At 41.0% G+C, this 27,991-nt stretch overlaps 1 protein-coding gene across 2 annotated transcripts in view; it reads right to left on the reverse strand.

Annotated features, from left to right (window-relative positions):
- Nucleotides 1-27,991, reverse strand: part of TBC1D22A (TBC1 domain family member 22A) — a 177,025-nt gene that overhangs the window by 43,530 nt on the left and 105,504 nt on the right. Inside the window, exons 10-12 of one of the 2 annotated variants that reach the window (XM_061640274.1) lie at nucleotides 22,522-22,597; nucleotides 17,167-17,294; nucleotides 3,572-3,667 (exon numbers count right to left, since the gene is read on the reverse strand). In XM_061640274.1, the coding sequence (XP_061496258.1) occupies nucleotides 3,572-3,667; nucleotides 17,167-17,294; nucleotides 22,522-22,597 (300 nt within the window). The remainder of the gene's footprint in view (nucleotides 1-3,571; nucleotides 3,668-17,166; nucleotides 17,295-22,521; nucleotides 22,598-27,991) is intronic. The other variant, XM_061640276.1, reaches the window with a different exon arrangement.

Here is a 27,991-nt window from a genome sequence, read left to right on the forward strand (position 1 = left end):
TTGTGTTTGTCTCGGGAGGGGGATGGAGTGTTCTGAAAATGGGGGCTGTTTCTTTTAACCCCGTGTCATGGTCAGATCACTATCTGGTAAACATGGACTTCTCAATGCCACACACCCTCCGCAGGGGACAGGGACCTACTAGGATGGTCCGCCCCAGACGCATGATGGAGCCTAAGGGATTCCTAATGCGCTGGGGGATTTGGAGTTGCCTGAAGGTCGCCCGGTCGACACCCTGGTGATGGGAGTGGAATAGGAAGGTCACCGGGGCAATAGACCGGGTGGCTCCGAAACGTCATCTCCCTCTGAATAGAACTCAGATTGCACCCTGGTATACACCACGGTTGCGGGGTCTGAGACAGGAGGTGAGATGACTAGAGCGCCGGTGGCGGAAATCTCGCTCCAAAGACGATCGGACACTGGTTAGAGCAGCAATAGCGGCCTACCAAGTGGCAACAAAGGCAACAAAGAGGGATTTCTTTGCTGCCTCTATTGCGTCTGCAGAGTGTTGTCCCAGGAGTTTGTTCCAAGTGGTCCACAGCCTGGTCGGTCCAGTTGCGCAGGAACCCATGGAACATTCTAAAGCCTCCTGTGATGCATTTGCTAAACACTTTGCTGATAAAATTGAGCGTCTGAAGAGCACGTTTCCGTATGCCGTGGATACAGGAAGTGGGCCAGAGTCGGCCAGTTGCTTTCCGGTCCGGTGGGATTGGTTTCAGCCTCTTCCCTCTGAGGAAGTGGACAAGGTGCTCTCTACTGTGAGGCCAACCACTTGTTTATTTGATCCTTGCCCTACATGGCTCATTATGAGCTGTAAAGAGAAACTGAGTGAAGGGATCAGGGCAGTGGTGAATGCTTCCTTAGAAAAGGGAGCAATGCCATCAGCCCTCAAGGAGGCGGTAATAAAGCCCATTCTGAAAAAGCCCTCCTTGGATCCCCAAGAGCTGAACAACTTTCGCCCAGTTTCCAATTTACCATTCCTGGGCAAGCTGATCGAGCGAGTGGTGGCCAAAGAGTTACAGACACACTTGGAGGAAGCAGATTATTTAGATCCATTCCAATCGGGCTTCAGGACTGGACATGGAACTGAAACAGCCTTGGTCGCACTGGTGGATGATTTAAGAAGGGCGTTGGATAGGGGAGAATATGCATTCCTCATCCTCCTGGATCTCTCAGCGGCTTTTGATACCGTCGACCACGGTATCCTTATGGATCGCCTGGAGGGAATGGGAATAGGAGGCACTGTTTTACGGTGGTTCCATTCCTATCTCTCAGACAGGCATCAGCGGGTGGCATTGGGGGATGAGGTTTCAGACCCTTGGCCTCTCAATTGTGGTGTGCCACAGGGTTCTATCCTCTCCCCCATGCTGTGTAACATCTATGTAAAGCTGTTGGGAGCCATCATCAGGAGATTTGGGCTGCGGTGTCACCAATATGCGGATGACACCCAGCTCTATCTCTTGTTCAAGTCCTCACCAGAGGTGGCTGTGGATACCTTGTCCAAGTGCCTGGAGTCTGTAAGTGAATGGATGGGAGGGAATAGGCTGAAGCTAAATCCTGACAAGACCGAGGTGCTGCTCGTGGGTGACAAGAGAAGGTTAGGAGATATAGACCTGGTGCTTGATGGGGTGAAATTGCCCTTGAAGGACCAGGTCTGTAGCCTCGGGGTCATTCTTGACTCCCAGCTGTCCATGGAGGCTCAGGTTGGAGAAGTGAGCTGGGCAGCTTGGTATCAATTACATCTAATACAGAGGCTGCGACCCTACCTTCCTGTCCACCTTCTCCCATGGGTGGTACATGCCCTGGTCTCCTCCCGCTTAGACTACTGCAATGCGCTCTACGTTGGGTTACCCTTGAAAACAGTCCGGAAATTACAGCTGGTACAGAATGCGGCGGCATGTTTGATTAAGAACAGCCGTCGCCGTGATCACATCACTCCGGTGTTAGAAGATCTACACTGGCTATCAGTTGTTTACTGGGCCCAATTCAAGGTGTTGGTATTAACCTTTAAAGCCCTATACGGTTTCGGCCCAGTTTATCTAAAGGAGCACCTCCAGCATCACCAAACATGCCGCCTGACAAGATCAGCCACTCAAGACCTTCTCTCGGTCCCACCAGTTAAAACAGCTAGGCTGGTGCGGACCAGAGAGAGGGCATTTTCGATTGTGGCCCCCACCCTCTGGAATTCTTTGCCCTATGATCTTCGCCATGCCCCCTCCCTGCCAAGTTTCCATCAAGCCTTGAAGACCTGGCTATTCAGGCAGGCCTACAAGATCCCGGGAGTAGATTAATTTTATCTTGCTACAGCTGTGGATGGTTTTAGACTAATTTTAGATTGAAGCTTGGTTATCATGTTGTATTTTATATATTGTATTTTATTCTAATTTGTACGTCGCCTAGAGTGGCCGCTGACCCGGCCAGATAGGCGACCCAGAAATAAAATGTTATTATTATTATTATTATTATTATTATTATCTGAACCAGATGTAGCCCTGTCAGTGCTGAACCAATGCCTCGAGACAGTAACAGGTTGGGATGAGGGTCAATAAACTAAAGCTGAATCCTGAGAAGATGGAGGCGCTGTTTGTTCTCATGTCTGGGAACTGGATGTTTATTCAGGATGGAGTCACACTCCCAATAAGGAGCAGGCCCACTGTTGTCACTGGAAACCGATGTGGCTTTGGTACCAAACAGAGTCTACTTCCATCTGCAGCTAGTGTACCAGCTGTTGCTGTTCCTAGACTGAGACAGCCTAGTCACAGTTTTGCACATTCTAGTAACCTCTCATCTTGATTACTGGAATGCACTTTACGTGGGGCTATCCTTGAAGACTGTCCAAAAATTGTAGCTACTGCAGAATGCTGCTGCTAAATTGTTGGCTGGCACACCTATTCCATGGGATCTGCACTGGCTGCTTATACGTTTAAAAAGTGTTAAGTCTAGCTTCTAAAGGCGCTGAACAACTCGAGACCAAACTACTTGGAGCACTTCTCCCCATACCAGCCAACTCAGGCTCCTAAAATGGCTGAGACCCTTCTTTGTCCCACCAGTGAGTATTGCTCACTGTGCGGGGACATGAGATAGGGGCTTCTCAATAATTGTGCACCAACTGCAGAATTCTCTCTCCTTGAAAGCACAGGTGGACACATTGCTGATAGGCTTCCATCACCTAGGAAGAACTCATCTTTTCCCCAGGTTTTTGAAGATGTTGGTTGAGTCTACCCTGGATTTTTATTTTTTAGTATAGTATGCATTATTCTACTGCTGCTGGTTTTAACATCTGAATTGTTATTGTGTTTTATTGTTATGCTTTTTATTCTTGTTGTAAACCACTTTTGTGGTGAGAAGCAATCTATAACTTCAATAAATAAAATAACTTCATCTGAAATAGTATGAATAACAAATAAAAAGATGGCAGCAATGGCTTCCCCCCCACACCCCCTCATGTAGTAATAGAAAAGCCACCAAAATGATCAGAGTCCACACGGTGCTATTACACTGTTGAAGTTAATGAAGTTTCAGAGAGAACACATGCTTATTTCTTTTCCTGAAATAAAAATACTATTTTACTTACTTGGAAATCTCTTTCCTCTAAGATCTCCTTCTTCCATCTGACAAGGAAGGCAGCACAGACATATAAATGGAAGTGAGAAAATCCTTCTGGTTCAGACTGAGAGAGATAAAGAGAGTGAGTGAGAGTATATTTATGTGTACGATCAGACAATAACAACTGCAGTTTATTCAAGATGATATTCTGCAATTTTTCCAGTTACTTCAATATTAATTATTTTCAGGAGGTAAAATGGTTGCTGTTTTCTAAATTAAATTATGAAATCCAACTCCAAAATAAAATCCCAAATAATCTTATCTTTATTTGGAAGATGAGGAGATTGTTCACTAGCAACCAACAGAGTGGCCTGTCCAATGATATGAAAGGCAGGCTATATCAAGTAAGCTTATGTAGTGAGCATCAAGTCAAAATGCCTGGCTTCAGTCTTGGTTTTGGAAATGAAACTGCCATAATTGTGCCAGTGAGCCATCTTTATTCCCCCAGCAAAACAGTGGGGTTTTGTTCTTGTTGATTCTCCTGGACCTCTTGACTGCCTTTACCATCACTGAGCACCATTATGTGCTGCCTTCCAGAGGTGAGAATGTGAGCATTGCATTGTGATGGTTCCATTCCATTCCTACCTGTAAGAAAGGATGTTGAAAGTGGTGCTGGGATAAAATGCCTGCCCCGTGAAACCTGGCCTGTGGGATACCACAGGGACCAATCTTAATACCCAAGTTATTCAACATCAACATGAACCTGCTGCGAGAGGTCATTAGAGGTTCTAGAGTTGGAAGTAATCAATATGATATCCAGTAATAACCAGAAAAAATTCTGGCTAATTAACTTGGCTTTTATGTCAGGTAAATTGATGGAAACTATTATTAAAGGTAACATTATCGAGTATAAAAAGAACAAGTCTTGCTAACCATCAGCATTGCTTCTGAAAAGGTAAGTCCTGCCTCAAAAATGTTTGAATATGCCATTCTATACTTGGACTTCCAAAAAGGTGCTGACAAAATCTCTCAATCAAAGATTCAAGTAAACTTAGGAGACATAGGATTAGAGGATGAATCCTATAGATTACTTGCAGATGGTAGAAGCAAACAGTGAGATTCCCAGTGCTATTTAACTTGTTCATAAATGCTGAGACGTTTGGGATCAGCAGTGAAGTTACAAATAACACCAAATTTTTCACAATAGTGAATACTGAAGAGCACTGCAAAAGCTTCCAAATAGGTATCTCTGAACTCGGTGACAGAGCAACAAAATGGCAAAAGTGGTTCAATGTAAGACACTGTGTAGTGACACACATGGGGTAACACGCATAGCCAACTTCACATGCACACTAATAAAGTCTAAGCTGGTGGTGACTATCTAAGCAAGAGATCTTGGGTCATGGTGAATAGCTCAATTAAAACTTCAACAGCTGTGAAAAAGGCAAATGGGAAATGGGGATTATCATCAGGATGTCATCGTATACCAGTTGCTGGGAAATAATAGCAGGAGAGCATTATTGCTTTCAAGCGCTGTTTGTGGGCTTCACTTCTGGTCTGATCTAGCTGGCCTCTGATGTTCTCAAAAGGGGGCAGGGAGGGAAAGAGAGAAAGCAAGCAGTTTTCAGTTTTAGTTCAAGATGGTCTAAGCAAAGGCAGCAAAGAACTTTGAGCATAAGAACCTTTGAGGAATCTTTATCCAAACCAACCATCACACAAGCTATATCGAAAGGATTTTTTTTTTAAAAAAAGAAAAAATTGCAAAGTGTGCCAAAGATCCGAATTTATTCTTGATATTTTCCTTTTTCACATTGCGTTTCAATACTGTTTTCCTAGGCTCTTTTAAAGTAAATCAAATAGGCTTAAGTAGTCAATTCATTAAAGGAAAAATGCATATTCCCTTTAGATTTAATAATTCATCATGGTTCAGAGATAAAACTAGGCTACAAAGTATTTCAAATGGATAGTCTTGGACAGTTTTGGAAATTGAGCAAAGCATCTAATGCATAATTGCCTTTCCTAACACCTGCTACCTATTGTAACTTTCCATTTTCAGCCCTTGAAGTTACGACCAGTTTCATCTTTAAATGTATGAAATTGCAGGCCAATAGCTAAAAGCTGCTTTAAAAAATCAAATATAAACAACAACCTTGATTTAAATATTTTAGCAAAAGATCTTAAGACAGATGTACAGCCTTCCAGATGACTTATTCTGAACATATTAGGCGTGTCTCGGAACGCATCACCACAGAACTATCTGTCATCATCAATAAAAATCATTTAAATGGTTAGCATCACAAATATTACATTGCCTTGCAAAAAGTTTATCGCTTCTGTGGATGAAATCGAAGCCATTATTTCAGACTCTGCCCGAAAAAAATCTCATGAATTAATCAAAGGCTGACTGTAGACTTGAAGTGGGGAGAGATAGCTGAGAACGTAAGAGCAGCCTGCTGGATCAGGCCAGTGGACCATCTAGTCCAACATCCTGTTCACACAGTGGCCAACCAGATGCCCAAGGGAAGCCTGCAAGCAGTTCATGGTTACCTTGTGCCCCACAAGGTCAAAGAGAAATGCTGTTATCTATGGAACACTCTTTTAATATTGTATAATTACTCCAAACATATTTTCCTGTTATATCAAGAGATATTTAAACCAGTTTAAAGGGTCAGTTCTCAGCCCTGGAAGAGACTACAAACTTAACACCACTTTTAGATGATTGCCACTTTTAGATTATTTTTAATAACTTTTAAAGTAATAACATTAGACCTGCAATATGAATCTTAAATGCATCAAATATTAACAATATTCTTTCAACTGTTTTTTAAAGTACCATACCATTGTGGTTATTAAATATTTAAGACAATATGAGCTCTGAATAATTTCTCATCAAAAATTCCTACCCTCTAAAGGCAGAAACACAGATACTTTCCAGGGAAATCATTTTGTAAGTCTGTTCTAGGTATAAGGAACTGAAGTGGTTAGAAGGTCAACTTCAGGCTCAACTAGACGCGATGGCAGCAGATATCTGTATTTGAAGATGATATGCCCCTATCACACTGAAAGAGGGGAGTTGAGTGCTTTATTCAAACAGCATAATAGACTCACAGATGAAGGGCACTACACCTACCTCCACCCCCGGATTACCACCCTAGTCAGTCACCAGACTCTTTTCTGCTCAGTTGAGCTCTGGTGTTGCAAGCAGGGCTGTGAAGTCGGTACACCAAACCTTCGTCTCACACTCCTCTATTTTTCTACTGTCCAACTCCGACTCCACTGAAAATTGCTTCCGACTCTGACTCCACAGCCCTGGAAAGTGCTGTAAATGTCTTTTTAAATTGGAAGCTCTTGTAGGAGCATTTTTATCGCTGCCTGAATATGCACTGATCTTGGCATCACAGCATTTGTCTTCATCAGGGTCCTGTGTTGACACACAAAATGTTTTCCATCTTGAGTTATGGTGAAATGCTCAAATACAGCTGACTTCATGGGAAGCTTCTTTGACATTTTGAATTTATATTTTTTTTAAATTGTCAATCAAAATTTATTTTGAAGCCAGAGTCAGAGTCGGTACATTTCTACCGACTCCACCCAAAATTGCTCCCGACTCCGACTCCACAGCCCTGGTTGCAAGCAACCTCAGCTGGGGAAGACAGCATTTACAGAAGATGGACTTCAAGCAGCAATCTCTGGCCAGGATCCAAAGAACACTTCACATGAACAGAGAGCACCTCCAGGCACACATGAAGGCAGCAGCAAAGAGGGGTGAGGGGATGGGGAGTATCCAATTTTCTGGTTGCATCCCCATCATCATACTAAATCCCACTCTGGAGTGTCTGTCATCTTCAGGAGTGGCTTTTCAGGGGGAAGTGAGCAACTACCATGAAAACAGGTCCTGGAAAAGCCCAGTGTGCATACTGTGTTTTATGAGTGGCCTTTTGGGTCATTGCCAGTAACACTATCACCACTACTGTGCCCCATTTCATGACTCAGGTAAGCATATTGCAAAAAAAAGAAAGCCTCTAGCACTTAGAACAGCCTTTCCCAACCAGTGTGCCTCCAGGTGTTGTTGGACCACAACTCCCATCAGCCTCAGCCAGCATTGCCAATGGTCAGGAAAGATGGGAATTGTGGTCCAACAATACCTGGAGGCACACTGGTTGGCAAAGGCTGACTTAGAACTTAAGAAGTTTCACCTCGATACCACCTTTCTTCTGTTCCAAGTCAAAGAGCTGCAAGTGTTTTCAATAAAATTCTCTCTTAGGTTATCCTTTATGAAAGGATATTACTGTACTAGAAGAGAAGTGCCGATCTCTATTTTAAATCAAGGCTTGTCCTTGATTTAACGATATGGGAGGGAAGTATGCCCTGTCAAGTATATTTTATTCTGGAATGAATCCCAAAAGAAATTTGACAAATTCAGAATGTTTTTAAAACACATTAAATTATTGTTTGCAGATTCCTTTGAAATGTACATCCTGCAATTTATAAACCATTTAAGTATCAGAAGGACACATCTGCTGTAACTGATCATCCCTCCAGGGAAAAATATAGGTATTCCAATTGTTAAACCTCCTTCGAACTGTAATGGCATTTGTCAGTGATTTTTTTGTGAGCTTTTACAATGGCCTTGCTACTTGACTGCAACCAGCTGTAAAGGTTCTTTATTCTATTATCACATCCTCATGAGGGAATGAATGCCAAGGATTCAATAGTCCTGCTAAGGAAGCATAGTCACACAGTTGGAATAGTAATAAGTTGACTCAATTGAAGGCATCCTTTCACACTCCCTCACTTTTGCAGAATGAATGCATGAATGACAAATATATGTATAAATACTTCTCAGGTGCAGATGCTGAGGCAGATATATGAAATATAAATAATAGATAAAGTAGAGCATGTCATGGAATGTTAAGAGAAGGGTCTGGAGTCGATATAAAACGATGTAGCATCATAATAGAGATAAAACTGACAGGCCTTATTTTGCAACTGAGAAGGTACCCAGAAAAAAATATTAGAATACTCATTCCACTAACAGTGGGATATTCTGAATTTCACCAGAGTTTATACTTGCTAAAATATAAAGCACTTTATGCTATATTTTTATAGAGGTATGGGATGACCCAAGAAGGAGCCTTCCCAGTTTCTACCTTAAAGACAACGAAGACAAGCAAAATGTGTTGGCATTGCATGTGAACTAACTCTCATTTCCTTCCAGTTGCTTATAGCCAAGCACAAATAATGACTTGTTTTGCAGGACACAAATATTGAAAAACTGCTCCTAATTAGGAACAGTTGAAGCTCATGTGGACAAGACAACCTTGCACAATTCCACTCCCTATTTAAGACAGCCACATGCATGTACTGCCTTCAAGTTGATTCCGACTTATGGCGACCCCATTAATAGGGTTTTCATGGTAAGAGGTATCCAGAGGGGGGTTACCATTGCCTTCCTCTGAGGCTGAGAGGCAGTGACTGGCCCAAGGTCACCCAGTCAGCTTCATGGCTATGTGGAGATTCGAACCCTGGTCTCCCGGGTCATAGTCCAGCACCTTAACCACTACACCACACTGGCTCTCTTAGACAGCCACAGTTCGCCACAGTTCACCCATATATCCAACAACAAGGAGAACTAGGCAGGCCTGACAGGTGATTTGGAAGCACCGGGCTAGCTGCCAATGAGGCCACCTGTCAGACTGAGCAACTTTCATTCATGCCTTTATAACCTTGGGATAACACTATTGTAACATGTTCAATTTGGGAGATTTAGGTTTCATACAAAGCAGCAGCCTGACTCCTAATAGGAACACATTACTCCACGACTCCAGCTTCTACCTAGACTCTATACTGCAAACTTCCCAACCTGGCACCCTCTAGATGTTTTGAACTACAACTCCCTTCAGCACAGCAAATAGTCATGGGTGATGGGAGGTGTAGTCGAAAGAGTCTGGAGTGCACCAGGGGAAAGCAGCTATACTGTGTTTCAGATTCAATTCAAGGGGTTGGAAATATTTTTAAAACCCCTAAATGGCTTAATTCCTACATTTCTGAAGGAGTCACTACTTAGTCTCTAATATCTGGGCATGGTCTAAAAGCACATGGTCTAGGTCTGAATGAGTGCCTGGATGGAACTCTTGACCCATGATGGAAGAAAGGCAGCATATACATGTAAGAGATGAATACATATTAGAAGGACCTGTATCGTGAAACAAATTAGGACCACAAGAGCATGCAGGTAAACCTTCCTGGTAATTGTTCTTCAGTTGAAGAACAAACTGCTTGGTAGCCCAGAACTGATTGGCTGATTTGGCAGCCAGGGATAGGTTGTAATATTTGATTTATTTTAGCTGATTTTATTATAGTCACTCAAAAAACTGTTTCTACAAATAAAAAATAAAAATTGACACACCTTCTTACTTTTGCAGAAGTAAATCTCTGAAGAGCTCATTGAAAGCAAATAAACATTAAATGTTACATTGTTACACTGATGCTGGTGGGCTATAGACATTAAACAAGAGAGTATTTTCCTGGTCCTTTCCAAAACTTCCCATCTGCCTGCTAGTTAAACCTTTCTGAATGTTACTCTTCTGAAATCCATTTCACAGTGACAGGAATCCATGCCTGCTTTTTGCAGTGGGAAAAGCACAAAAAACTCTTACCAATTCCAATCCCTAATGGATTTATTGCGGGGGGGGATTGTAAGAGAGAGTACTACTCCAGTGTGATTACATTAACACAAATCAGTTTCGGCACCATTTGTTGCCATGGGAAAGACTGACAGAAGCGTCCACAGATGAAATAAAATTAATGGTGGCATCATCGTGCATTTTCAGCTTAACTTAACATAAGAACATAAGAAGAGCCTGCTGGATCAGGCCAGTGGCCCATCTAGTCCAGCATCCTGTTCTCACAGTGGCCAACCAGGTGCCTGGGGGAAGCCCGCAAGCAGGACCCGAGTGCAAGAACACTCTCCCCTCCTGAGGCTTCTGGCAACTGGTTTTCAGAAGCATGCTGCCTCTGACTAGGGTGGCAGAGCACAGCCATCATGGCTAGTAGCCATTGATAGCCCTGTCCTCCATGAATTTGTCTAATCTTCTTTTAAAGCCATCCAAGCTGGTGGCCATTACTGCATCTTGTGGGAGCAAATTGCATCTTGTGGGAGCAAAAACTTCCTGAAATGAAGGTCATACAAGTCCAACAGACTTGATGAAGCAAGGGTGCAGTTAATATCCCATTGAAGTGGCACAGTTCCAACTGAATTTAATGAAGCTGGATTCTGCCTTTAAAAACTGTTTTTTCTTTTCATTTCTTTTGGTAAATAGATGCATATCCAAACAAGTTGCATTTTTAACCTTTCCTAGAAGTAGGCTTCCAAACTTATTTTCTGCTTCTCAAAAAAAGGTTCCTGAATTACTTCCAAAAGAAAAATGTCACTAGAGGCTGAACTGCCCTGCCTGTTTAGATCTTACATTGCAGAATTTTTCTTCCAGCTCAGCATGTTCCTAGACATATTACACTGTCTTAGGTGGAGTTCCTTTAATGTTATATTTGCATTTTATTGCAGAGAGGATATTCTTATTTGGTCTGGTTTTCAGTGGCCAGGATTAAATTTACAAGGGTATGGAATACAAGTATGCTTTTAATCTGATTTTGTGACCTCCTGAATCCTGGGAATGCCATGGATTAAGAATAAGATAAAGAGATATGGCACACTTATGCTGCAAATGGTGGGGGGAGGGGGAGAGATTGGATTCAGTTGGCAGGCCACATCCAGAAGTCCCTCATCCTCCAAAGGATACTTTGAGAGGGAGGCAGCCTCGACCATTTGTTAATCACTTGATATCATATGACAGCTCATCAGAGAAATGGTATCAAGTCGACAAAGAATGGAAGAATAGCTTATGTAAATATTTCAGAAACATCACAGAAGATACTAGCAGAGTATTCCATTTTCTACCTTTCTTTCAACTTTATATCACTTGTCTAAACCTAAGCATATAAGAGGGAAATACTTATCCAGAAGTTTTGAAAAATAGATTGTGCCATGCTACCACAAAATTGGTCTGAATGCATCACTAGGTGAACACCGATTTCTTTTTAATTTGTTTCTATTCTTAAGTGGCAACTTAAAAATTTTTTTTCACATTCCCCTGTCACCATGAACGTGTGTTATGTTCAACTGAAGGTGTGTTATGGTCAACTACATATACATCACACACATACACCCTTTTCTCTCCTCTGGAAGAAGAAAGCCTGTAAACTGCTTGCACTATAGAGAAGAAATCATAACATTTCAGAAACTTGAATTGCTATGGTATTTTTTCACACACAATGTGGAATACCTGCAGAGACACTTCTCCACAGAGTCAGAAATGTTATCTGCTGCTACTAGCCATGATGGCTGTGCTCTGCCACCCTAGTCAGAGGCAGCATGCTTCTGAAAACCAGTTGCCGGAAGCCTCAGGAGGGGAGAGTGTTCTTGCACTCGGGTCCTGCTTGCGGGCTTCCCCCAGGCACCTGGTTGGCCACTGTGAGAACAGGATGCTGGACTAGATGGGCCACTGGCCTGATCCAGCAGGCTCTTCTTATGTCCTTATGTTCTAAGTGGAATTGCCCTGCTACACATCAACATTATGGGAAGTGTCTTGTGACACTATAAGGCCCAACAAATGTATTATGGCATAAACTTTTGTAGACTATAATCAGTCCAACAAATATGTGTAATATTACACATCCCTGCAACTTGGGCTACCTACCCACTTATATACACACACACAAACACACAGTTTGGCACTGTAAACAGCTGGAATTGTAAACAGTGAGGCCACAAAGTATAACATGAAATGCAGAAAGATACAGTGATTTTTTTTCTCCTACAAACAACATTTGTGGATAACACATTCCAGACATTGGCCAGCTAGCCAAACAACACATGTAGGATGATAAAATCCACTGCCGCAATTCAATCCACAAGGGATAACACTGAACCTCTTAATGAATTACCTAACTCTACCACTTTGTATTTACCCACAATTACTTCCTGTCTTCCAAAGCATCTGTTCTAACAGAGTTAATTATGTTTTTATCATGGACAGGGCAGGACTTCAATAACTTCATTCCTACCATCAGCCTGATCCTAGACCAGGCCACCCAAGAGGCTCACTTTTTGAACACTACTGTGCAATTACATAACCCACTGACTGCTATGTATACTTATGTTTCCAGCTTCCACCCAGAACAAATCACAAAAGCCAAGCCCTCCAGTACAATCTCATCTATTTAGACTTGGGCAAAGACAGACAACTAAGAAAGAATTACATCAGGCATTCCTTAGACTACAGTGCCCAGCCAACAAATTGGGGGGGAAATCAGAACTAAACCGGATTGGTAACCAGGAATTATCTACCATAGGACAGATGGTGAAGAGAAATTGAACACCACTTGTCACTTAGAGTTCCCAGCCAAAACACTCGTGTATCGTCAATGACCAACAGCCATCTGGTACAGTGACACTTCCCTCTCATAAGCCTTGGGTGTATTGCAAACAGACATCCCTCCAACCGAAAACAGCTACTCACCAGCAACAGGCCACATAACAAAGACACAAGACCAGAACCTGTGAGAGGCCCAAATGCTCCCATGTCTGCTCTGGTAACACTATCACAGGACCTAATGATGTCATCTACAACATCAGGGGTTAATTCACCTGCTCATCTTCCAATGTAATATGTGCCATTCTACACAGAACAAACATGGTGTTCTCTCAATGCAAAAGAATGAATGGGCACAAATCTGACATCAGAAATGGAAATACCTAAAAAACCAGTTTGTGGGAAGGGCCATTTCAACGTTCCAGGACACTGTAACTGACCTTAAGGTGGCCACACTGGAACAAAGAAATGTCAAAGGAAGACTGCAACATGAAACAGCTGAATTACAATTCATCTAGAGCTTCAACTCAATCTCTTATAGACTGAACTGGATGACTTTTTATCACAATAGAAGGATTGGTCTGAACAAGTGAGGGTTAAGAATGCATACCCTGCCCCCCTACATACTTAGAACCCTTACCAATGCCTGAAAGGGGCTTGTCACTCAGAAGTGGCACTGTTGGCCATTGCTAAGTATTGTTCAAATTGTTGACAGGCCACAGGTAACAGCACTGCTGTCTACACCCAATGTTAACGCAACAATATTTGTAACTAACAATTTGGTTAACACTTAATGGAAGATTTCCTCAAAGTCTGGATAGGAAAATAAGCATATGTAGAGTACTGGCACACCTGAGGCTCATAGTAGATATACTGCCTTCACACAACCTAGTGTCCTCATGCAAGGTCTGAAAAGGGCTTTTAAGCACATTAGACTGAACATGCTTAGGAGCTGCTATGTGATTGAAGGCCCTTCCTCATTAGTATGTAACCAAACAAATTCTTTCCTAGTAACTAGAAGAAGCTCAAAGTTATGAGGCTATTTTGAATCAAGGGGACACACCCCAGAGCTCACACAACAGTGTGATGTAATAGAGAAAAACAGCAGTGCTAAGATAAAGTGTGGATGTAGCAGCAAATGTGATGCAACAATCAAGACGATCCCTCAGGATTATGAACTGCACATAGAGCTGTTCTGCTTTTGTAAATTATAGAAGGGGAACAGTGAAGAGACAGGTATAGAAAGACCCTCAAGTACTTTCGCTCCTTTAACTTAAACCTGTCAGAAGTAATTTAGGGAGAAAAAGTCAGATAGACAAGATGGAATGAAGCTTTGAAGAACACAATAAAAATCACAAGACTACTTGAGAAGAGTGAGGAAAACTATAAGCCCCAAACCTGTTATTTCACTGATGAAATGCAAGCCCAAAATAAAATTAGCTTCACTTTCTTTCTGCTGTGCTAAGAGGCTTATGCCAAGTAGAATGGTAAATTGCTATAAAACAGAAGTGGACTATCAAATAAAAGGATGGGATTATTCAGTGTTTAGGATCACTGGCTTAAAAAGAATAATGCACCAGGGAATCCTTTTGTAATAGATTTTGCATTTAGCAGCTTTTTATTCTGTGCTGAATTTTGGCAACTAAGTTAAATCCACATTTCAATATTGTGCCTTTCGAGTAGCCCTCAGGTTCTTTTTCCCCTTACTTTTACTTTGTGTTGTTTTTTTTTTAAGTGACAATAATTATCCTTTAGGAAGTTTGCCACACACATCTTGGCCCCTCTTATAAACTTACTCTACCTTTTCCAAGCCCGCCACAACCCAGCGCCACCTATTTTTATTGCAGTGTTGAGGAGATGATCGTATAGAGATTCTCGCATATAACAAAGTAACCATACCTTGCTGCTGTGACTGCAAATCAGGGTAAATGGATATTAGTTTCTTTTTCATATTCTCTCCCCCTTCCACTCAACCTCTCTTGCCTTGCTTCTCTCCCAGTATCTCACTGGCGAAGCCCTTGTGCTCGGCTGCATAAAAGAGCCCAATACCCAATTGCTCAATGAGTGGGAGGAACAGAAGGAGGAACTGACAGGCCTGCCTGGTTGTTCTAGGCACCAGCCCAGAAGATAAAGATATAGTTGCTTCCTCCATCCACTTGGGATCTTCTGTTTCACTCCTACTGATGCTCTGAGCCTACTGGTCAAGTGCTGTGGGCTGGCAAAGCAAAGGGGATGATACAGGGGAGAAAAAACAACTAGTATCGGGAGCAACAAGAAGATGTTGGCTATTGGACGACAAAGCTATGATCACTTACAGAACCTTCACATAGGGGTGTTTTGTGTTTGCATGCACACATTTTGTCAATTGGTAAACTTTAAATGTAAAGAAGGAGAAAAACAGAAAGACATCTCTATGGATTAGATTATTGGATTAACGTTCTTTGGATTAATGTGGTTATTTAGGAGCACAGCCAAACATACTTGTGTATTTGTACATAGTTATACTCAGATTTATATACTACATTTTCTATGCTATTAGCTGCTGAATGTTTAACTGTTCATTTATAAGTGAGACTTTTATTCCAGTGCTCACCTTTAAAACTACTTATGGACTTAAACCATTAAACAAACTTCAGTACCCTTAATTGGGAAAACACATGTATCCCAATATTAGACTAATCTGTACTTACTATGCCTGTAACAGATTATATGGAATAAAATTTAGACACATTAAAATAATAAGCTAGCAGAAAATGCCCGAGTCTATTTGGCTAATTGGGCAAGACAGTTGGATATTTAATAAATCAGACATTAAATTGTGATAACCAAGGCTAACAGTTCAGATTTGTCCTAAATGCCGTTTCAGTACTCTTCAAAGGTTTGGAAATAAAGTGTGTCTCCCCCACCCCATTATCTGTTTTCTAGCGAAAACATCACCACCAAAAAGGTGGAATAGCTGCTATAGGTATGATTTAATCTGTACAGAATTTGAATAGTTTACTTCCTAAAGATTGCATTATTTTAATTAAAATTATATTTGCAATAATCAGTGCCAGCCTTAGTTTGGGAAATAAAACAGGACTTCTCACTTTCAACAGAAAGGTACTGAAACTGGACCTATGAACTCACTGCCTTAGAGAAGGCCTACAGCTCAGCTCATGAATAGGACAGTATTGCCAATAAAGAGGTATTTTCAGTCTAATGCCTGGGATATCAAGAAAGCCTGGAAATGGGCAGAAATGGAATTGATAGGGGAAAGATTAAGAAAAAGTTAATCAATAGAAAAACAACAGAGTTACACATAAAATAATTTTCCTACCCCTTGAGACTCCCTTCTCCCATATTAATCTGCCAACGGACTCAGGTTGTTTTTGGAGGTCCTACGCCCTATCCCCCACCCCCAAGATACAGTATGTGCTGAATGGCTACAAAGAATGGATCTGTCTGTAACGGTGCCTAGATTGTGGAACTCCTTTCGGAGAGAGAGAGACAGACCTGCATGGTTGCCACATTGCTAGGTTTCAGATGGAAACACACACAAAAACTGGAAGCATCCAATGATGTGAACAAAAGAAAAGGGAAAAATGTTTCTCAGAGGTGGTAGATAGAAGAATAGTTTATTGTTATATTAGCCCAACATATTTCGGCTTGAATGAACCTCCTTCAAGGATTTTTCTCACTTGTTTTCTTTATAAACTGCTCAGGAACCTCCCTGAAAGATCTTTAAAATGGATGGCTTTTCAGCAGCTTATAAAGAAACAAGTGAGATAAACGTCTGAAAAAGTCTCACTCAAGCTGAAACACTAGGTTTTAGATGGCAAGTTTAAGACCTTTCCTCTGAAGGCATAAATTGCTCTAAACTCTTTCCTTGTCATCTGTTTTCTGTTTTAGCAGCTGCAACATACTGAGGTGACATTTCTAAGGACTTGCTCACCATGGTCGGGGGGAGGGAATTATGGATGTGCTGTAATTTTGAAAGAGAAATAATTCTTCCACAAAATATAGATAACCACAGGCAAACATGCTTGTCAACTTTGCTTTTAAATATTAAGAGTTCTACACATCAAGAATGCCAAATACCCAGCAGCTCAATAGAGATCAGCTAGCTTAGTTTCTTAAAATAAATGAATGGGGGGGAGGATGCTTCAAACAGTAGTGTGCTGTATAACACAGGCTCAAAGCAGTTGTTCACCTGGTATGTGTCCCACAGTCGTATGGTGCACCGCAGGGGAACTTCTCTCATCAACAAGTTATTCATCCAGCGGAAAGCAAACTGAAGGTATTTCACTTCATATTGCTCTAAGTGCTTGTGTACTTGCTCTGAAAGAGAAAAACAGAAATGGTTTATCCAGTGGGCTGTATACAGCTCTAATCACAAACAATAAAAAACAAAACAACCCCTCCCCCACATTCAACATTATATAAAAAATAACTACCCAAAATGGCCCAAATCAAAACCTCAAGTAAACTCTACACCAGCATTGTAGATATGTTCAAAAAGGTCCATTAGCAGACACAGGGAGGAGTATTTTCAATGGGTAGTATCCAAGTAGTTTATTTGGTCAGTACAAGGATTTTCACTTGCACAACAGAACTTTCCACACATGCTCGCCCTGTGCCCTCCCCAAATGTGTGCCAGAGAGTTAGGTGAAGACCCGGAACAGATTTAGGGGGAAGAAAGGGGGGAATCTCATTACACAAGCAGAAATTTTTGCATTGACAGAACAAATTCACTGGATACTGTGCAATATTTTTGAATAACTGGATACAAATTGTGCATCATTTATTTATTTAGTTTCAATACAGCTACTTGTGTCTGGGACACTTATTTTAACATTAGTTGAAATCAGAGCTACTGAATGGAGCTGATCCCTGATGAAAGCAGAATTTGCAGTCAGGGCTGTCAGCTGATGGGTGGGGCTCGGATCTCCATTTTGGCAGGGATCTTCCTTTGCATCCTCTGCAACTCCACCTGTCAAAGTGCTTATCGGGGGTGGGGGCTCAGTATCTGGTCCAGTGGCCAGATACTGTTCCCAACCCTTGTTCTAAGAGGAAAGGCAGAAAGCAAATATTACAGAGCACAAGTATATACATACATGGCAAAGCTAGAATGTGTGCCTGCCAAAATTAACAGAATTGCACTTGTCTCACAGGACTTAGAAATTTTATCTTCCAAACAACTGCTACTCAAAGCAAAGAATTATGAGATCCTGTATTTGCCCATTTGGTAGGAAATGCGAAACTAGTGGGATAAGACTGAGCATTTAGCATCTTGAATATATCATAAGCAGGTACAAATACTGTAGGTTGACACATTTACTACATCACTTTAGTTTTTAAAGTTGTTTCAAGCTAATTGAAACGCTTACTCAGAGGTAAATGTAGCAGCTATTCATAAACAGTAAATTCTGTAGCAGCTACATATTTATATCAGGTTATTGGAAAGCCATTGAAAGTAATGAAAGGCAACAAGATGGGGCAACCTATAGCATTTCAGCTCATTTTTAAACAAAATTAAGTATACCGAATTTCCTGTGGATTTGCCTTTATTCTCCCTAACATGTTGAAAAATTGGCTGCTAAGCGCAAAGCTTTATTTGCAATTTATTTTATAATATATGCCGAGACAAAAAGAAAATGTGCAGGCTGAAAAGATTCATTCCTCCTTTTTTATAAGTAATTGTGAGCAGATGTTATTTCACCGATAAAGGTAATTTGGCTGGCAATAATTCTAAATTTAAATTTTCCATTTCACTGATAGTAAGCATGCAGATGTAATGAATGAGTCGGCAGATGTAATTATTGCCATCTTTCAGACTTAAAAGTATTTTTTCATAAAATACTTATACAGCAGTTTGCGATAATAAAATTATGCTAAATCTTCAAGAGATAGTTCTTGTATCAAAATGAACAGAAATAAAGAATGAATTTGTTTTAACAGTCTTCTCAGCACTTTTCAAACTTATACAACCCTATTGAAAATGTTGCTGAAAAAGGTCTTTCCATTTAAAGAAACCAAGTTACACATGCATATTTTATACCACAGATTTATGTGTGTTCAAGCTTACTAAATAACATGTTTATGCAAAATGCACTGTGTGTTTGTACCAAAAAGCATAATAATTCCATACTTCATTCTTAAGTAGAGTAACGAGAAAGAAATAGTGTTTGGTAAAAATGATACTCTGCTTCTAGATGCTCAGAAAGTTTCATTCAATATGTCAAAAGCTTCTATAACATTCCCATATTTTCCAAGCTCCTGGCTGCAGAATGCTGCTACAGTTTTATAATTTGGAACACTTTTAGTACACTCCAAAGTCTCATTTACTATCTGTTACTTATATTCTTACCATTCCCAGCTTTTGCTCAATCCTATTGTCAGGGGACATCAACGGGAAGAGACAAACCGCCCTTAAAGAAAGCCAGCATATTGCAGGACAAGCTTTCTAACTGGCTGCTTCCTTTGAAGATTACAGATGAAGTTTTAACCACACATCTGCACCTGGTGTGCAGTAAAATCCACCTTAACACTTGGCAGGATGATCTAAACAGTGAGCTACTCTGGGAAGACAGCACTCATTACTAGGCTTGGTCATTGGTATAATCCTCAAAGGTAAGGAGAATTTTAGGGCACATTAGGTAAGGATGTGTGGTAAAATGGTCATCTGCAGCTGTACAAGGCCAATTAACACCAATCCAGAAAAGGCTGAAATAATGTGTACAGTAGCAGACGGCATGGTAGGATGGCAGCACACACCTGACGTCTGGTCAGGAGTTGTGTTGCTGCTCCTTATCAGGAGGGAGACGGGCAAGGCTGGCTGCGGTGCAAATGCAACAGTGGGAGCACTTGATTGGCTCTGCCAGAGCATTTGCACCATGCTGTCTGTACCCCTCCCAGTAAGCAGAAGCAATGTGATCGACCAGAGATCATGTGAACATCACTGCCCCACCCACCACCTGTTACTGAATACTTGTATGACATGGACCCCTTTTATTGACGGGTTTTGCTTCCTCTCATAAAACAAGTCCTTAGTCATAAGATAGTCCTGCATGCCTGAAACTTCAGATTGCCCTTCCCATTCTTGGTCATCATCACAAAAAGTCAAGGTTTCCTAGCTTTTCTCCAGATGTTTATTGTCATTTAAAGTGTGGTACTACCAGTCCAAAAAAATGCCATACAATTTCAAATAATTTTAGTTCATACTGATCTCTGCAAGAAGATAAAGCTATTTTCAATTGATATAAGTAGATTTTACTGTTTCATTAAACAACTGAAGACACTGAATCACTGAATTCCATGCAACATGTAGAAAGATCACACAGCATATTGGTAGGAAAAAGGGCTTGCTATTTTATACTGTACATGATGCTGAATTTAGTTCTAGTAAAATTGTAAAATTGAGCCTCTAAATCAACCAACTTTAAAACACCTTAGAAAAGTAATTAAAATTGTTTTTCTTGTAATGCTTGCTATACGATTTAAAACAGCTTTACTGAATTACTGTAATCACATTTCTTATAAATATTGTAAAATAACAAATCCTTTGAAATTGAAAACTTAATCCACAGAGTTGGAAAACAATTCCCTTAGAAGATGAAAAGAACAGATTATTTTGAAGATCCTGCATTTATTATACTGCATATGTGGTCCCCACAATATATGACTAGAAAAACAAATGCCCAGAGGTAGGATTTATTCTAGGAAGGCTGTGTCCTCAGTTGTAAGCCTTTGTCCTCAGTTGTAGACCAAGAATCCAGAAACTCTGAAACTCCCAACAATATTTGTTAACTGACCCTTTCAGAACTTCCTAGCTCACAGTCTTTAAAAGCAGGAACTTTACTGGAAAATGCTAGAGTAGAGGTCAGGAAATGAAATGCAGACTAAAACTTGTATGTGAAACTCTTTAGACTACTTTTTCTCAACTGACATGTTTGTATTAACATTAACTCTAAAAAGAGTTGGATCCAAAGGTTCCTGACAAATAAGTTTACAAGTGTTTGGGGCAAATACATAATGCAAGATTCCTGCTGGAGCGCACACACAGAGGGAGCTAAAAAAGTCACAGTGTTTGGCAGTATGTACTATGCACCTTCTATTTGCCAGAGCAGCAGGCCAGAAGGTTTCCCAATATTCCACCCATTCCTTTAACACAGGGCTTGAGCCAAGTTTACTTCAAGCTTGGGTAAATTCCCAGCCAGATCCCTGGGTTGTAGTACAAGGGCTGAAGAGAGAACCAGGAAGCCTACCATCTCCCTGTTCTGACTTAAAAACAACTGTTCTGTTTAGCTCAGTCCTGTCTACACTGACTGGTAGAGGAACTCTGGGGTTACAGGCAGGGGCCTTTCCCTGTCCTACCTGGAGATGCCAGAGACTGAACCTGTAAACTTTTGCTCTACCACTAGAATATGGCCCTGGGTATATACCGAGGAGTCTCATTCATGTGAAAAGGGATCACACCAATGCTTTTACCAGACAGTTGCTTACTTGCAAGTTATTTACAAACAACTACACATATTAAACAGCTTCATTTGATGACAAGTCATGCATTGCATAACTATTAATTATCTGTAAGTTAACCTTTAAGCATATCCAATGTCACCACCAACAATCTAGAATGTGAAAATACAAGCAAGCAAATATAAAATTTGCTGCAGTTAAGTGCTGGCACAACAAAGCTTACACTGTGCATAATGAAACAAAATTCATCTTCACAATAAGCTTACCCACTATTAAACTACTTGCACAACAGTATTTCTTTGACACACATATACAAGCCCCATAACTGACAGGCAGTGTCACAAATATATGCTTAGTTCTGCTTGGCATCACTTTGCTCATTAATTTAACGAACTATCAAGAGAATATGTTTAGAATGGACAAGCACTATCTCTCAAATTTCATTTAATTAAACACTGCTCTAGTGGTATGACAGTCAGCATTTCATGATGGGAATTGTTTTAAGAATGAAGGTAGAAAATGTTTCAAAATGGCCCTGCTAAAAACATGAAAGCATAATCTAAAATTACCCTTGCACCCACTGTAATCTATCTTTAATATTAAAGATGTTATTTCCAAAGTTGGTAATTAATTGGATTCCACAGAGAAATTATTCAGACATTCCTGATAGCAAAATCATACACAAAGGCACAAAACATAGTGCCAAAGGACAACTATAAACAACCACTGCGACTCTCTCGAATTACTACAATCATTGAGCTTAATGCAAAATGAATGCTGGCTGCCTTTTGCATGTAGTCATTAGTCTGCAGCAAACAGACTGGCATTGGATTTTGATTACATTGCCTTAATAAAAAGTAATGAGAGTGGCTCATGCTGTAGTGGCTTTCCTTTAAGTGATTCGCTGCAGTAAGTTTGCAAAAGGCCACTGTGCCACAAGTTGATTAAGGATGACACCTTGCCTGTGAAGGGCTGCATTATGGAAGGGGCAGGTTGTTGTGCTGACATTGGAGCAGCAGATCGCAAAGCCTTTTACTAAATACTTTAAGCCAATCCACATTCGGAGTCTCTCTTAGCTTTTAAGACTTACCGTCGATCCGGCTAACAAGTTCTTCCAACATTTTCACTTTCTTCTGAATACCTGGCTGAGCAAAGGTGTAGTTATCCTAAGGAGACAAGTTCATAAAACACAGATGTTGGCAAAGAGATATGAAAATGCATACTTCAAAAAAGACACAAATGCACACAGAGAGCTGAACAAATTTCTTGTTTCAAGACAACTCGTGCCTGCAGTTTACTTTACCTTTACAGGTGACCAACTGACAGTGTGGGTAAAATTACCATTCAAAACGCAGTATATATTTTAACAGAAGCTCTGTCTGACCTGTTTAGGTAACGCATGTTCTCTAATATGTTCACCAATAACAAACAGAAATATGTATATTGGGAATTATACCATGTGCAGATGGGTGAAGTATGTAGCTCAAACAGAGAGTAAGGCCGGACACTATTCATTGATAGACTAATCTGTTTGTTTCAGTGGTGGAGAAGGGGGGACATATAGAAACTCCTGAAAATATCAGTAATTTCCAAGAAAGCACACCTTACAGCAGTGATTTGGAATCTGTTGCCCTTCAGATATTGCTGGACTACAACTCCCATCATCTCTGACCATCAGCCATCTTGGCTAAGGTTGATAGGATCTGGAGTCCAAAAAGATCTACAGGGCACCGCATCTTATAGTAATCAAATGACAATATATAAAAAATTCTGGAAACAGCTCAGTTGATTAACTTCATAGCATCCCTTTCCTCCAAGGGTGGCAAACCTGCAGACCAGACCAGGTCCACCACACCATTGACTACAGCCTCCCCTCCTAACCCAGTCTACCAGAGTGCCTTTGATTCCCCTCCCCCCAATCTCAGGGAGTCTTTTGAAGCTCCCTGAAATTGGAGTGGGGGAAATCAATAGCTCTCCCCTGCTTAAACTGGATGAGATTGAGATACAGACTGTTCCCTCCCACAGCTCACAAGATTAATAATCTCATTCATTAGTTTATTTATATACCGCTCTTCAGCCCCAAGCCCCTCCCCCCATGGTGATGGAACAAGCAGCGAAGTTTCAACCCTTCCAGCCCAGTGCAAAGATCAAGATACAGATTACTCCCTTCCTTGCTCACCAGATCGTGAGGGAAGCAGCAATCTGCATTCCATGTCAGCACTCATCCTGGTGCGTATGTGGTGTGCATACTACGGTGTGTATGTGGCACGCATGCGGTGCCTGCATGCATATCCCAGCTGATATGGGTGGCTGAAAAACTAGTTGTTAAATTTGCTCCATTAAGCTTGCTCTCATGAGCTAGTGGTAGCAATCTAAAAGGAACCAGAGTCAGATCAAAAATAAAATAAATTGGAAAGATTTTTTAAAATCAGAACATAGAAGTGATGAAAATTTATAAACTGAGCAATAACTGAAATATAATAAAAAGAATGCACAAGTGAAATAAAAGAGAGCAATTTATGACTGGAAAATATTAAATCAGCAAATAAAAATTATTCAAATAGCTACGAATAGAACATGTATATTACTTAGCCCTAAACTGCATCTGCCTAAAACTTCCAGCAGTCCAGACTAGTTAAAAGCTTACTAAATTCTGAGTCTTACTGCAGTTTAACCTAAAGATTAAGGGGAGGGGGAATTATAGCATTCAATCCAAGCAGGGATCCAGGAACTGGCTTCTATAGACTCAGGGGGAAAGGTAAGAAAGATGAATCCAGGATTCAATGTACAGGAACCAGAATGGCCCAAATGGGAAATAAGTTCAGGCAAACATAGAGGGAAAATATTTAAAAAATAGAATAGTGAAGCCTGAACCACACAAGGGAACAAACAGAAAGTAACATCAAAATCAAAACCTATAAAAATTGCATCTATTCAAAAGTGTTTTCAAATATCCGAGCCCCAAAAGGCTGGCTGACAGAAAATGGCCAAGAGCAGATTCAAAAACGGAAAGAGGGACATGCTCCAAGCAAAAGCAAACAAACACGCTGTCTTCTAAAAGAGAAGGCAAAAGGACAAACTAGGCTCCAAAGGATTCAGAGTAAGCAAAAATGTATTAGAAACAATTGAAACTAAACAACAATAAAATTAAGCAAAGAATAAGGAGTGAGCTCCAGCAATGAGTGTGTAGTCACACTCAGTGCCGCCTGGGAGAAAGGGCGGGATATAAATAAATAATGATCACTTGTGAGTCTGCATTGATACCCCACATTTTCTGCATTTGTCCTTTTCTCTCACTTTCCCCCCCACTCTAATTCAGTTCTGTACTGGTAAATGACAGTTCACAGGACAGGACTACAGAAACACTCTTCCATTGTTTTAGGGGTTGATGTGTTTACAAGCTGTATCAGGGTACAGAGAGATTCACAAAGGTCACCCAGCATGACTAGCCACATGGAGTAACTCATAACTTCTTCACACCACTGCATTGTCTTAGATCATAAGGCCTTGATAGCATTTCTGCATCTCACACGCATGAAAGAAAAATATTTGTGCCCTTGGCAGGCATTCAGGCCTACTTCAGTCATGACCCAGAATTTCTTGGCCAAAGTTTTTCTTCCATTACACTGCTTGGTTTCTGGGATAATCACCTTTGCCATACATGCAGTTTTGCTCCCAAAATTGAGTTCTGTAACAGTGGCCACACTTACCTCTGGCATAAGGCCCCCAGAGGAGTTGGAAGGTAGCAATATGGCCCTCAGCCACCCCATTATTTCCCTAACTTTATTTCCCAAAAGTCTGACAACACTTGAAGTCTAAAATGTCTCAAGGGGCATACTGTAGAACCAATCCTTAAAGAAGAAATGCACAATAAAACATTTTCTTGAAATTATTGTATAACCTTGTCAATGCATCTGTTTTCTTGATAACTCATTACGTATAACAAGCTTAACATTCTGCACAACCGGAGTGGCAAAATAGTTTTTGTGTTCTGAAAAGGAATAATGGCTACAAAGAAATTGCTGGCTCTGATCTTAAGTGGTGAAAATAATTGTACCCTGCTCCCAGGGAAATCTATAAGATCCAGGTTCTCTAGCGCTTCAGAACAGAAGAGTATTTGAGACACATCAAAGCTTCCACTCTACCAACCATTTATCAAGCCTAATTCCCAATCTTAAATTCTCATAGGATTCTGCAGGACATTTTAAAAACCAACCTTTTGACAGGTAGGCACATTTTATGCAAGATGTGGAAACTTCAGAAAGGAATAGCAACAAAAACAAAGGGAGCATTTTAATGTAGTCAGTGAAGAACTGCAGTTAGTAAAGGCAGAAAGGTACTCCTGTCAATAACTTAATAAAACTGGCAGTGAAGCATGAGACAGTCACAATCCTCCTCTCCCCTCACAGGGGCATAAAATGTATTCACAAACAAATCCCTGTTTAAAAGTAAAACAGGTGCTCCTATGCATCTTGTCTCTTATGCACAAACTTGTCTCTTTTGTGCAGCTCTTGAAAGTTATTGTTCATTTAGCTTTGGGCCAGTGCATATTCATGGTCACCTGCTGAATATGAAGCCCCTTGCAGAACCAGGCATGGCAAGAACCCTCTGCATGTGGTAAACCAATCATGCGCAGTGGAAGATTTCCCCACCCTATCCTCCACAGATTGCTACATGGACACAACCATATAGGAAAGTAAGAGCTCAGCTAGACCTGACCAGAGGCTTCTCTAGTCCAGCATCTTTTTGCCCCTCACTGGAGAACCAGATGCCTCTGGAGAAGCCCACAAGCAGCATATGAGGAGACAGTCCTCTATGCTGCTCCCCAGTGGCTAGCATTCAGAGGTATATAGCCTCTGATCATGGAAGGAATATACAGCCTTCATGACTAACAGCCACTGATAGCCTTATCCTGCATGAATTTATTTAAGCCTCTTTTAAAGCTGTCCAAGTTGGAAACCATCACTACAACCTATGGCAGCAAATTCCATAGTTTAGTCTATATGCCATCTGAAGTACCTTGCTTTGTCTATCCTGGATCTCCCAATTCACTGGATGATTCCAGCATTATGAGAGAGGGAGAAAACCCCTCTCTTATCTACTTTCTCCATACATAATTTTATATGTCTCTATTGTCCCACGTTACTCATCTTTTTTTCTAACCTAAATATCCCCAAATACTTTAACGTTTCCTCAGAGGGAAGTTGCTCCAACCCCCAATTATTTTGGTTGCCCTCTTCTGCACCCTTTCCAGCTCTAAGACATCCTTTTTGAGGTGCAGCAGTCACAGACCAGAATTCCAAGGGTGGCTGCACCATAGATTTGTGTAAATGCATTACAGCAGGTTTATTTTTTATCCTTTCCTAATGATCCCTAACATGGATTTCACTTTTTCACAGCTTCCACTGGGTCAATATTTTCACTGACCTATCCACAATGACCTTAAGAGCCTTTTTCTGATCAGTCCCCGCTAAGTCCCCAGCTCAGTCTCTGCCACACAGAATGATTTAAAATATTTTTCCATGCGGCAGCTGATATATGCAGTGCAGGACATATACCATTATCGGTTGTAAAAATGCAGGACAATGGCCAGCACTGTAACATTGTGCCACTAGGACACAGGCAAGCAGTCTTGTTTAACAATAAAAGTTGGAGTTGGTTCAAATACTACATCTGTATTATAACTACTTTTGGGCTTGGGCTGGCTAGGTAAGAAGAGAGGAACAGATGTTGACAGATTATGCCTGCTTTCCAGTGCTCTTTACTTCCTTCTGGATTTAGGAAGTGCTGTCACCCTGCTCTCCAGCCTAATGGTGCTGCTCTTTAATGTCAGATTGGTCCACAGAAAGATCCATGACCCATGGCTTAATCGTGGCATATATTATGGAAATCTGGGTTTGCGAGCTGGATGGGGTCAATCTGACACTGGATATTCTGTGGAGTGTGGAGGGATGGGGCGTGTCGCCATAGCTTTGTCAGAAGACCCATTCACTGCAATGCGTTAAGAACATAAGAAGAGCCTGCTGGATCAGGCCAATGGCCCATCTAATCCAGCATCCTGTTCCTACAGATGCCTTTGGGAAGCTCACAAGCAGGACCTGAGTATGGCAGCACTTTTCCTTCCTGTGGTTTCCAATAACTGGTATTCAGAAACATATTGCCACTGCCAGTTAAGGGAGAGCATAGCCATGATGGCTAGTAGCCACTAATAGACAAATTCATGGAGAATAAGGCTAATATTCTTTTAACGCCATCCAAGTTGGTGGCCATCAATGTCTCTTGTGGGAGTAAATTCCATAATTTAGCTACTGTATATACTGTGTGAAGCAACACTTTCTTTGATCTGTCCTGAATCTTCCAACATTCACCTTCATTGGATGTCTATGAGCTCTAGTGTTGAGAGAGAGAGAAAAGCTTTTCTTTATCTACTTTTTCCATGCCATGCATAATTCTATCATGTCACCTCTAATTTGCTTTTTCTCTAAACTAAAAAACTCCAAATGCTGCAACCTTTTCTCACAGGGGAGTTGCTCCATCCCATTGATCATTTTGGTTGCCCT

Source organism: Rhineura floridana, chromosome 8 (assembly GCF_030035675.1).
Source record: "Rhineura floridana isolate rRhiFlo1 chromosome 8, rRhiFlo1.hap2, whole genome shotgun sequence".
Taxonomy (NCBI): domain Eukaryota; kingdom Metazoa; phylum Chordata; class Lepidosauria; order Squamata; family Rhineuridae; genus Rhineura; species Rhineura floridana.